Source organism: Urocitellus parryii, chromosome 5, assembly GCF_045843805.1.
Source record: "Urocitellus parryii isolate mUroPar1 chromosome 5, mUroPar1.hap1, whole genome shotgun sequence".
NCBI classification, from domain to species: domain Eukaryota; kingdom Metazoa; phylum Chordata; class Mammalia; order Rodentia; family Sciuridae; genus Urocitellus; species Urocitellus parryii.
Window position 1 is genome coordinate 137,097,869 of NC_135535.1, and position 12,675 is coordinate 137,110,543.

Genomic DNA, 12,675 nt, shown 5'->3' on the forward strand with positions numbered 1-12,675 from the left:
AATAAGACACTGTAACAGTATATGCTAGCTAATTCTATGACATTAATGAGAAGAAAAATCTTTTAACTCAAGTCCACAATCTTTCATAATTGATTTGATCAAAATGTCGAAAAAAAATGTATAATATGGCCAAATTAAATCTACTAAAACAGTTTTCACATTGTTGGGGGAGGAGAGAAGCTCAGATTCCACTTTATCTGACAGACTAAGACTAAATTCATAATTACACATTAAAAAAATGAAACAACTCAAAATCATGCTGAAAAACATCCCCAAGGGATGGGAATGCCTATCATGTATAAGGCCCTGGGTTCAATCCCCAGCACTGTAAAAACAAATGATAACATCCCCAAATGTTGGTCTAAAAACAGAAACAACCAAAACCCTTAAAAAGAATTATCTCCTGTGTGAGGTGGTGCAGGCCTATAATCCCAGTTGCAGGGAGGCTGAGGCAGGAAAAATCACAAAATCAAGGTCATCTTGGCAACCTAGCAAAACCCTGTCTCAAAATAAAAAGACTGGGGATATAGCAGCGGTAGAAAGTCTCACTAGTTCATGATAGTGAGAACTTTAAATGAGGGGAAAATACTGCATTTAATAAAAGCAAAAATTGTTCCTTACTTTATAAGAGTATACTATATTTATGAATAATTTCAAGACTACATTTCATTTAAAGATACCAAACTCAAACCACAGGGCATTTCCTAATACCTTAAATAATTACATGCTCTTCAAAAGATTGAAAAATATTAACCATAAAATTAGCAGAATGTAATCTCTGCAATCACTAATAAATCACTTCAGCTTGAAAAACCTATAAAAATCAAAAGAAATAAAAGTCAAAATTATTCTGAATAGCTTTTATGATGCTAAACAGTAAGTTCTAGGAAGTTATATAATGCAAAAAATAGGTATACTCGAGAAAAGACATTCATTTACACAACTCAGCTTTGCTCAAATGTCAGAATGCACAATTCAATTCTACAATCTAGACTTATACCAAAAATACAGCTGTATTACGAAACTGTTAACAAAATATGTTTTTAAAAAATCAGAGTCAGATAGTGAATAATTAGTGTCATTCATTCTGCAATACAAAATTAACAAGCAAAAAACTCACTGGAATCGAAGTACTTTTTTTTTTTTTTTTCGTTCTCGGGACTGAACCTGGGGGTGCTTTAGCACTGAGCTTTATCCCCAGTCCTTTTTGTATTCTTTATTTTGAGATATGGTCTCACTAAGTTGCTAAGGCTGGCCTCCAACTTGGGTTCCTCCTGCCTCAGCCTCCCAAATTGCTGTGATTACAGGTGTGCACCCCCATGCCTGGCTGTGAAGTGCTTCACAACTGAGAATGCTATGAGAGAGATGGAATCAGTATAGGCAACGGAAAAAACTACTTATCCCTATGCACATGTAATGGCTTTACTGGGAAGATCTGAAACTTATTCCATTCATCCTTATACTTGATAAAAAGAGTAAACAAATGAAAAAAACTTTTGGCTCTTTCTTCCCATTTCTAAGGCCTAAAGTATACTGAAAATTTGGGCCAAAAGTAAAAATAGGACACAATAATACAGAGGCTCAACACTAAATTAAAATTCCTATATTATCTTAATACATTGAAGATTTATTGTGTAAATTTTATTGTAATATATATAACTTGCCATTCAGAGATGCATGATTCCCTTACAAGGCTGAATTTAAAAGGAAATGTAAAGCCAAGCACGGTGGCACACATCTTTAATTCCAGCAGCTAAGAAAGCTAGGGCAGGAGGATCACCAGTGCAAAACCAGCCTCGACAATTTAGCAAGGTCCTAAACAACTTAGTGAGACCCTGTCTCAAATAAAAAATACAAAGGGCTGGGGATGTGACTCAGTGGTTAAGCACCCCTGGGTTCAATTCCCAGAAATATAGATAGATAGATAAATGGAAATCTAAGAAATATATATTTACTGACAAACAGTTTACTATCTCTTGTATTATACATTCAAAGTTTTATTTCATTTGAGGCATGAGATTACTTTTTGTGAGTAAAGACATGAATAAAGCCAATGTGTCTTTAACACTAAAAATTTAACTTTGTAACTAATTATTTTTAAAATTCTACTTCATTATGCTATAAAGTAAGTTTTCATGGTTCTTTAAATATTTTTTTAGTTGTACATGGACACAATATCTTTATTTTATTTATTTATTTATTTTTATGTAGTGCTGAGGCTTAAACCCCGTGCCTCACATGTACCAGGCAAGCGCTCTGCCACTGAGCCACAACCCCAGCCCAGTTTTCATCTTAACTTAGTATTTTAAAACAAATGCTTTTTGATTAGCATGTCTAATTTTTCTTTAGTCAACAGCATGAGTGAGCAGAGTTTTACCCTGTGGTAAAGAGCAAAATCACAGATAAACTACACTGTCAGCTCCTAAAAGAATTTACTTATTTTTTTTAATTGTTATAGATGGACACAATATCTTTTTCTTTCTTTCTTTCTTTCTTTATTAATTATGTGGTACTGAGGATCAAACCCAGTGCCTCATACTTATAAGGCAAGAACTCCGCCACTGAGCTACAACCCCAGCCCAGGAATTTACCTATTTTGTTGTTCTGTTTTTATGGTGCTGGGGTTAGAACCCAGGGCCTTGCACATGACAGACTAGAGCTTTACCACAAAGCTACATCCCCAGCCCTCCTTTTATTTTTTACCCAGGCTAACCTAGAACTTGTAATCCTCCTGCCTCAACCTCCCAAGTACTGAAATATAAATATCTATCAGCTACTATTTAAGTATTTACTATGAGGCAGGGCAGGTATAATATATGTTCAATGAATTACTTACATTACCTCATTTACTCAAGATATACTTTATATGGTTGGTACCATCACCATTTTACAGATAAAATAGACTGAAATAAGTTAAATAACTTACTCAAAGTTATCCAGCTACTAAATAATGAGCCAGAATTACAACATAGGCAGTCTAGCTCCAGAGTCCACACCAGCCTAAAATCTAAAATGAAGCAATATAAACACTTAAAGAGTAGATAAAATGGTCACAATTTTAATGTAATTTGAACAGACTTGACTTGTTTGAAAATTATAAAAATAATATTCTCCAAGGTAATTTCTTCTTTAAAGAAAACTCATTTTTTAGAAATATTAAGAACAGAGTTTCCTAACTTTATATATATTTTTTCAAAGAATTCAAACATCAATACATTTGATTCACTGTTCATATTTGAAGTGATGACTACTGATGATAACCATATGCATAATTGTTTAAAAAATAATTCACAGTCTTCTTTTCTATGCTATATACAAGAACATTGTTTTTTTTTTTAAGAGAGAGAAAGAGAGAGAGAGAATTTTTTAATATTTATTTTTTAGTTCTCGGCAGACACAACATCTTTGTTTGTATGTGGTGCTGAGGATCGAACCCGGACCGCATGCATGCCAGGCGAGCGAGCTACCGCTTGAGCCACATCCCCAGCCCTACAAGAACATTCTTTTGCTAGCAGGTTAGCCACAATGCCATCTCTCCATAGTTTAACCACTATCAACAGGTGTATACCTAATATCTTGATAACTCCATCCATGCCCTAATGTCAACCCTGGCAAATACAGAGTCTGCCTTAATTATTCTGAACTACATTAAGACACTCCAGCCAAAATAAATTCATCCTTCAATTACCTCCACTCAAGATTATTCCACTGCAAATTACTTTAAAAGAATGAAATTACTAATACCTCTTCTTCAACTAATAAAAAATATCTGAAATTAAAGGCAAGGTGAAGAGTCAAATCCAATATACTAATTTCACCTTTCATGACAAATATATTTGCAGTAATGAATGCATATATCCTCAATCCTTAAAAAGACAACCATTATTCACCGACCAAAACACTTCCAACCACACCTAGCAAGAAATATATGTGGAAGTAATATGGCCTATGAAAAAGAATTAAGGGTAAAAGTTTGCTCCACAAATCCTTAGAAATTTAAGAAGCTATCAGGTAATTTCAAAGCTGTCAGACAGAAAGCAACTGTAAAACAGAACTAAATATTTGCAAAATCTTTTTTTTTTTTGGGGGGGGGGGGGAGTTCCAGGAAGTGAAGCCAGGGGCGCTTAACAACTGAGCCACATCCCCCGCCCTTTTTATTTTGAGACAAGGTCTCACTGAGTTGCTTAGGGCCTCACTAAATTGCTGAGGCTGGCTGTGAACTTTTGATCCTCCTGCCTCTGCCTCCTGAGTCTCTGGAATTACAGACATACGGCAGTGAGTATGAAAATCATTTCTGATCATAATCTCAAAAACTGATAAACTTATCCTAATTCACTGTCTTTAGAACCAACCCTAAAACCTTTTCTTAATGAATTCAGGCCACAAATGAACTCTGCAATGCTGACTCTGAAAATCCAGTTTGTCTAAGGAGGAAAAAAAGGAAACAAAGGTGAAGAGTAATGAGTTCTACACATATAAGTTCAAACTGTGTTTTGAAGCCAATGATTTCTATAGAAAAGGAAGCAGTAACAAATACATTTCTTAAACAACATTAATAACGTACCTTCTGAAAGCTAAATCCTTATAGTATGGCAGCAGCCTAACATTTCAAGCATATAAAAAACTGTCATATGCATACACACACTTCTAAATTTCTCTTTACAAACTGAATTCACACACATTATCAATATAAAAACATATCCTACACTTTTGCCTTGGATACTGAGATAAAAATTTAAAAACTAAATGTTTACTCAAAACTGAATTAATGTTGAAACTTTGTGAATTGATTTCCTATAATAAATAATTCTTCAATTAAAAATCACTGCAGTGATTACTTTAGAAGTAGCTTTAAAATTCTTTAAAGGTATTAAGCTATTACCAAAAGAAAAAATAGCAAGAGGGGGCAAATTCCAAAATGAAACATTTGAAAATAAGAATTAAAGACTTCACTTCCAAAAAGTAAGCCACTTCATAACAGTAAGAAGTTTATACATTTTATATAGTTGAGAAAGCAGATAAACTATTCTGCACAAAAGTAATACTAGCTGCCTTTCTCATTTATTAAAATTTTAAGATAATACTATGCATCTTTCTCCTTTTTCTAAAAAAAGTCTACAAATAAGTGGCTATATCTCAACATATTTATCTTTAATCATTTAGTAAGTAATATAAGTAACATAAATCTACATAGATGACTATATTCTTGTGCAACTGACAATAATAAAATTCCTTTTTCCTTATATCGAGTTATTTAAGTTGTAAATTACTCCTTTCAGATGCACTTCCTTCTTGAATAAGCTTTACAAAATGAAGCTTGTAAATTATATAGCAATTAGGTCATCCAGTTGTGTTTTTCAGGAAATACAGTTTGGTAGCTACATAAAGATAGTGAAAAAGATATTTTTTTTTAAATTTCAATAATGACTTACCTTAAAAAAAAATAGCTAACTTTAATAATTACTATACTCCCTTTAATTTAAAAATACTTCCCATGAACATGAGCATTTGAAAATATGCAAATCTATCAAAGGACAAAAATCCAAGAGACACCTAAAGTTTCCATGCATTCTAAATTCTAAAGACACTAAATTTTTTAGTCTCCCATTGGTCACTACTTTCCAGACTAACGTTAAGAATAAAACCCTACTAAAAAATTCTTAGTAAGAATAATTTGAAAAAATATCTTAAAACTGAATTACCATTTTAAACTTTCCTCTGAGAAATCAATTATTAACCTTTCTTTAGCAAATACAATTACTCCATTCATTACTTTTATAAAGGAATTTAACTTTTACCAGGCTAACTGCTGAAATAGACACTACAACCTGCCAGTCTTCAATGACCATTTTAATTCCAGTTCCCAGCACAAAACATTAAAAGTGAAACCAAGGAAATCAAATTGCTTTGGTATATCAAAATTATTGGGAGTGCAACTAACAAAAGAGCAAGAACTTCATTAACATTTCTTTTCTGGCTTTTTCTCATATCAACATTGGCTCAATAAAACCACAATTATAGAAATTAAGAGTTATTATTCATTTGAAGCAATATTTGATATTGCTTTGTACACATACCATAACCAAAAGTAGTTTTAGAGAGAGTTCTTTAATTCACATAAATTTTCATGTGCAGAGGCCCACGAACTGTGAAATCAAGGAGAAATTGCCCATCACCTCACTACTCACATAAGAAATTGGCAAAATTTTAAGATCTTATAACCCTGACAATTTTAAATCAAGTGGAAAAAGCAAAAACAGCATAATTATACTGTGAAAGCTAAATCTGTCTACCAGACAGCATTTTAATAATTTCTCTGCATGAGAGTTTTTAAAAGTTAAATAGAAATTTAATTTGATCTTATATATCTAGATGACTGTTAATTCAAACCAGTAATAAACTGCTTTTGAAGTAAGTCACAAATCAGAATTTTTCCCCAATAATCTTTTGGGCAAGGTGGTCAAGTTCAGCCTTAGCAGTTTTTCAATTAATGCAGACTCCAAATTTTCCAAATACTCTCTTAAACTTAAATTTTGTTCAGTACACTTCATTTCAAAACAAAAACTTGGGCAAAATTATCTGTGCACCCTTATATGCAGCTATTATAATCCAAAAGAATAAAACCACTTCCAAAATAAAACATTTTTTTAAAAAATAATATTCCCCTCAATTATTAGCAGGACATATAAACACCTTTGTGCCATTCTACTTTTGAACAAAATGTTTACTAATATCTGCTAAGAAATAATTTTTATTCTGAATAAAAGTCATGCTTTTTAATGTGCATACATAGCTTAGTGGTTGAGTATTTGCCCCAGGTTCTATTCCCAGCAATTAAAAAATATATATGTCCTTATGCAATTACATAATTTTAACTAAATATTGTCCACTGCTGCAATTTACAGCACTAAATTTTAGATCTTAACAGAGGACTTGAGAAATCTTAGATTCAGTCACTTTGGACCAATAACAATTCTGTTTTCACACATCTTATATACTGCCCTACCAAAAGCCCTCAATTCCGTTCTGCAAAAAGGAGGGCTCTATCCCCATTCCTAATCAAAACCAATTAGATATACCTGAAACTGCAAAGATTAATGCTTTTCCATGACCACTAACTTTTGAAGTACAAAGGCTTAACTTTTAGACAAAACTAGACACCTTTAAATTATTGGGTTTGTGTCTTATTCAACAAGCTGACTCAGTAAATTTAATCCACTGCATGCAAAAAAACTAACAAACCTACAACCTGAAGCTGGAGTAAGACTCTTGCCAGCTTTTCTGGATATAAGCTGGTAATTTATACAGGACATTAGATCAAATCCGAATAAAACTAAGATATACCCAAAAGGTGTCAGAGCACCTGAAATCTAAAAAGCACCCCCCAAAAAAGTAGCAATTTCAGTTTACAATACTTCAAGTAGGAGCTGAAGTTTAACCTCTACAATCACCATTTGCAACATTCAATACCCTTGAACATATACATTATCATCCGGGATCAAAAACTGCTCAATCTCCATTCTATTAGGTATGCCAAGACCACTGAACATAAAATGCTACAGAAATGTACATTTCATGGCCCAGCCTACATCATCCCATCATCACCTCATTAGAAAAGAAAAAGTCCAATTTAACAAAGGTCTAATAAGAGTTCCTTATAAATCATATTATGGCTCTATTGATTTCAAACTACAAAACTTCTAAATACAGTTCAAAGTTGTTGTTAACTTAGTTAAAACACACAAACCTACTTTGTCCTCAGATGCGCACCATATATGTGGAAAATGATTCTGCTTCTAAAGTTATGCAAATCAGTCCACACTTCACATTTTAAAAGAATCTATCAATGCAACCCAGGAAACTAAAAACAATCACTGCAAGATTCTGATGCAATATGCGTACGTGCAACACTAATTTTCATTTTAATCTAATCTATACCCTTGATCTAGGGCCTAAGCCAAGATTTAATCGAAATATGCTCAACCTCAAAGCGTGTACTTTTTTTTTTCATTTAGGAGACCGGATTACCGAGCTCACTAATCCACTAACAGCGTACAGTATTCTGTATTAACGGACAATAGCCCTTCGAAAGACCACATAGACTGAGAAACCAATTTGCCTTGACACTTGCAACCAGGCAAGAGTTCCATCTAGCCGAACACACCCTAGGTTGAATGCATTCACACAAAATATATGATACAGAAATATGATCATGGTAAACGTTACAGTCACCCAAACTACGGAAATTTTTCGCATCCGTCTACTCCCACGTTATAAAACAGTGACAGAAAAGCAACGAGTAGCAGCCTCAGAAATGGATACAGGTCAAGTCTAAGTCGAACCCATCCTCTTGATATCTCCTTTTGTTTCTGCTAACGATCTCTTTGATGATGGCTGTCATGTCTGGGAGCCTGTGGCTGAAGAAAAAGGAGGAGAGAGATGGCAGAAGCTGCTGGTGGCGGGGCTTCTTCTGCAGGATGGAAATGGCTCTGGACTTGGCGGTCGCTGATGCCCCTCGCTCTGCTGCCGCTTGGCTCTGGACCGCAGCCGGGTAATGGCTGCTGCGGCGGCTGCTGGATGGTTGCAGAGACTGGGCCTGCCTCTCCTCAGCAGCCAGGGGCCTGGCAGCGGCGGCAGCGGAATGAGGAGAAGACGAATAATCCTCGGAACGGCTGCCTCCTCCAGCGGCCTCCGGAGCCCGGGCCAGGGGGGGTGCGGCGGCGGCGGAGGGAAGGTTTAAAACCGGCCCGGGTCCCTGGATGTGCCGCCGCCGCCGCCGCCGTGTTGGAGGCAGTAGAAGGGGAGAGACCAACTCTCCGGCGTTCCCAGCCCTGGAAATGGTGACAGGCGACTCCGACCCCCTCCCCGGAGCTGCGGCCGCAGCCGCTGCCGCTTCTCCCCCCCGCTCCAGGAGCGGGAGGTGCCGCCGCCGAGCCTCAGCCGGCTCCCGCCCGAGCCCACGGCTTCCACCTTCCCTTTCAGGAGAAGCCGAGGAAGAGGCTGCACGGTTAGAAAAGACCAAGAGGAGGCGAGGAACGCCGCCGCTGCCGCCGCCGCAGGCCGGCCGGCTCCCGGAGGGCACTGCCCCCGCGGCTGCTCACAGGCGCTGAGAGGGGCTCTGAGCCGCGGCCGCCGCCGTCTCTCATCTCCCTCGCCTGAGCCGGGCCTAGCCTCACAGCGGCTCAACTCTCAAACTTCCATCATGGCTGCAGCTTCCGAGAGGAGAGAACTGAGCGCAGCCGCGTCCCAGCGTCCGAACGCGTATCCTGCCGCAGTGCACAAAGAGTCCCGCCACATCACCGTCCGCCGGCCTGCCCGCCCCCTCCGCCGCCCGCCGGGAGCCGGTGCGCCTCGGGAACCCGAGGGGAGGGGGAGGCGAACGTGGGGAAGCCGAGGCGGCGCAGGGGCTGGAGGAGGGAGCAGCTCCCCGGGCGAGCGCGGAGCCCCCAACCTGCAGGCGCTACTGAGCATGCCCAGTGTGACTGCCGGGGGCTCGCTCGGGCTTGTTCCGAGACGCCCGCTAAGAACTGCACTTGCCACGGCCGTCTCTGCAGCAGCGCGGCGGGAAGGTGGGAACGAGCTGAACCTCCACCTCTGCCCAGAAACCTAGCCCAGGCAGGGTAGGCTGTGGCGGAGTGAGGGTAGCCGCGGGGGAGAGATGGTGAAGGACGAGCTAATTTCTTTGAGAAGTGTCACCGACTCTCGGGTTGAGGTTACCTGTACTCACAGGTGACAATGACCAGGTGACCGCTCTGGTCAGTGTATAAGAAAATGCAGCAAGGACACCCGTCCCCTACGTTTCTCTGACAAGGCCTGGATTCTCACTCGGTTTGCACTATAGTCTGATCAGTCATTGGCAGTAATTTAACCGTATCAGCCTTTATATCCCTTCACTCCCCGCTCCGTGTCCTCAAGGTGTCAGTCTTAGCACAAAGAACAACCCCCTATTGTGTCTCCAGCCGTGTATCACCTCATCCGGCTCCCATTCATTGCCCCACCTTTCTCTTCCCAGGCAACTCGATTCATTAGCCCTAAAACGAAAGCTACCAACCGAACGCGCTCATTGTGCGCGCTAATATGGACACAAACACATCTCCCCAAAATTTCCAGAATCCAAAAGACAGCTGTCTAAGTGAACTGAAGAATCTCGGTGAGTGGGATGCACCCCACTCCCCTCCATCGCCTCCCGGAGACAAGCATCTCTCCCCTCCAGGTCAGGTCACCGCATTGAACTCAAGCTCAGTCCTCACAGGCCACCTCGCCCCGCCCCTTTTCGGCCGCCGAGAAAATCTGGTAAGCCGGATCGCTCGGGGCTAGGTTCGGGGCTCCCGCAGCCGGACCGTGCACGCTCAAGGACCGGGTTACGGGGTCCAAGTGTAAAGTACAGAACGGTAGGAAGCTACAGCCCTGCGAGTAGGCGGAGCGAGAAGGCCTAGGAGGGTTCAAAAGGGAGTGGAAGGATACAAGAGCGACAGTCGGAACTACTTTCAGGAGGGGATCACGTGTGTTCCTAGTTGGGGAACTTTCCAAATTCCCACTCCCCTCTAGTAGCTCCAGAGGCAAGTGCTATGCTTCCTTTGCTTTAGGTGCTTCCGCCCCGCATGAGCATCAAACCGCGAATTCCCCCAGGGTTGTACCGGAAAAGGGGGCACAGACCAGCTTCCCGCAGAAGCGTCTGAAGAGCCGGTTACACAAGCACTCTCGTCCAAACACCACTGGGGAGAGTTCCCATTCCTACTCCTCACCTGCTGCCCACAGAACAAGCCCAGAGGCTGAAACCTGAGACTCCTTACCCTCTATCGCCTGCACGATCCCAACCAGGGGAGAAGTGCTGGGCCCCAAAGGTCTGACGCATCTCTTATTAATTAGGGTGAACCCTCGGATTTCTGAGTTCGTGAAGTAAAAGGGTATCTTTTACTGCAGCCCTCTGGTTGGATTTGCCGATGCTACAACTTCCAGTCACTACCTCTGAGCTGGTGAATGCGCTTCGCCTACTGTAGTCTCAGCCATAATGACTTACCAGGTTGCAGACCCTAGGCAATGGTCGTCAGCCCAGAACAAACCTGTTAAATTTGCTTACAGCCGGGATTGGTTGCCCTATCCTCTTGAGAAAGCTAATCAGAAATAATGAGAACTGGAGCCTATACCTCCAATAACCAGCTACAAAGCAAGTAGTCCACCTTCTGCCTGGAGAGAATGGGCATCAACACCAACCTAAGAATTTCTTTTTCTTTTTTTTTTTTTTCTTTCCCTAGGAAAGTACAATTTGAGGTAACAATTGGAGTCCAAAAGTATCTGACTTGAGACCTAGGTTGAGGCACTGGGTCATTTTAGAAAACCGGGAAAACAGGAATCAATTAAAAATGTATTGCAATAACTATGAGTAGATGCCTGGAAAGGTCTCAAGGATTTATGAAATGTATAAGAAAACGACTGTATATGTGTACATCACAGTTGAAGCAGCCCCTGAAGACTGGAAACCTCAAGAGGCCTCGCTCAGAAAGCCACAGGCCATTACCTAACTCTGTGACTACTAATTAAGCCAGGGATGTTTACAGTGTTCTTAAAGATCTGTGAGGCTACTTAAACCTTGCATTTATGTATGACATTCTTTTAAGAAGGCTCTGCAGGAATTACCAATCTTCTGAAGCTTCAGTGTTGAAACTTATTGGAGGCTGATTTTCTGCATGGTCCTGGTCCCTTGCAAGAAGCAGGGACCATAAGTGGGAAAGGAAATAAGAGAACAATCTGGAAACAGCAGGAAAGTGTCCTCTCTTTGGTTTCCAAGGATGAAAATCCTGCCCACACAGCCTCAAGTGAGAGAGATTTCTTTATTTTACAAATATACAAGGGTAAGATGTCCCCAATGTCTAGGTGTTCTACTAGATTGCATGGTAAAAACCTGAGCTGTGCTCAATTTAGTGTTTACTACTGGTTGGTGGGGAAACTGGAAATGAATTTAGATCAAGGGAAGTAGACTGGAGAGGATAAAATGTCCCATATTTGTTTCTCAGGTTTCTGATCTGTCCCCAGAGTCCCTGTTATTAGCACTGCTCTACTCTGCCTCTCCCCTCGAGCCTACACAGTGTAAGGATTAGTCTCAAAGCATGTGAGAAGCTCTGAACTGCTTCCTTGGAAGAAAATGAAACAGGGTTCATTCCTATCCTTTTTGGGTCTTGGGCTTGAAGTGAGAGGATCCTTTTGATTTCCTTGGCACAGTTACTCTGTGCATCACCAGGATTGAAGTACAGGAATATGAGACCAACCCACAAGCACTTCCATCTGACAGAAGCAAATGGGAAATGAGTCTTTTGCTGCTTCTCTGAACATCAGGTCTCTCTACTTCTCTCTAGTGGTGAATGAAAGGATCACCAATGTTGGCAGATAATCAGCCAGGCTGACAGCAACATCAGATTGTTGTTGGGGGTTGTTGCATTAAAAACTCCTCCTTAGGAACAGGGATAGTTCAGTTGGTAGAATGCTTCCCTGGCATGCACAAGGCCCTGGGTTCAATCCCCAACCCCCACACAACCAAAAAAAAAAAAAAAAACACCACCTTCTCCCTTCCTGGTGTTAACTATATTCCTCAAAAAAATACTGATATAGCTTTTTCCAATTTTTACTTTTCTTCACTTTTTCCTTCTACTCAGGGATGTCCTTATCCATGTGATAGAG

At 40.2% G+C, this 12,675-nt stretch overlaps 2 protein-coding genes across 2 annotated transcripts in view; both read right to left on the reverse strand.

The window, feature by feature from the left end:
• The window catches only part of Pten (phosphatase and tensin homolog), an 88,114-nt gene extending 79,017 nt beyond the window's left edge, over positions 1 to 9,097 (reverse strand). The window contains exon 1 of the mRNA XM_077798277.1: positions 8,323 to 9,097. Within this exon, the coding sequence (XP_077654403.1) occupies positions 8,323 to 8,401 (79 nt within the window). The 5' untranslated portion in view covers positions 8,402 to 9,097. The remainder of the gene's footprint in view (positions 1 to 8,322) is intronic.
• Positions 9,012 to 9,297, reverse strand: Mldhr (mitochondrial lactate dehydrogenase regulator). The gene is given in 2 exon segments (XM_077798278.1): positions 9,012 to 9,251; positions 9,253 to 9,297. Coding segments are annotated over 2 exon segments (96 nt in total). The 3' UTR covers positions 9,012 to 9,200.
• Between the last annotated feature and the right edge of the window lie 3,378 nt (positions 9,298 to 12,675).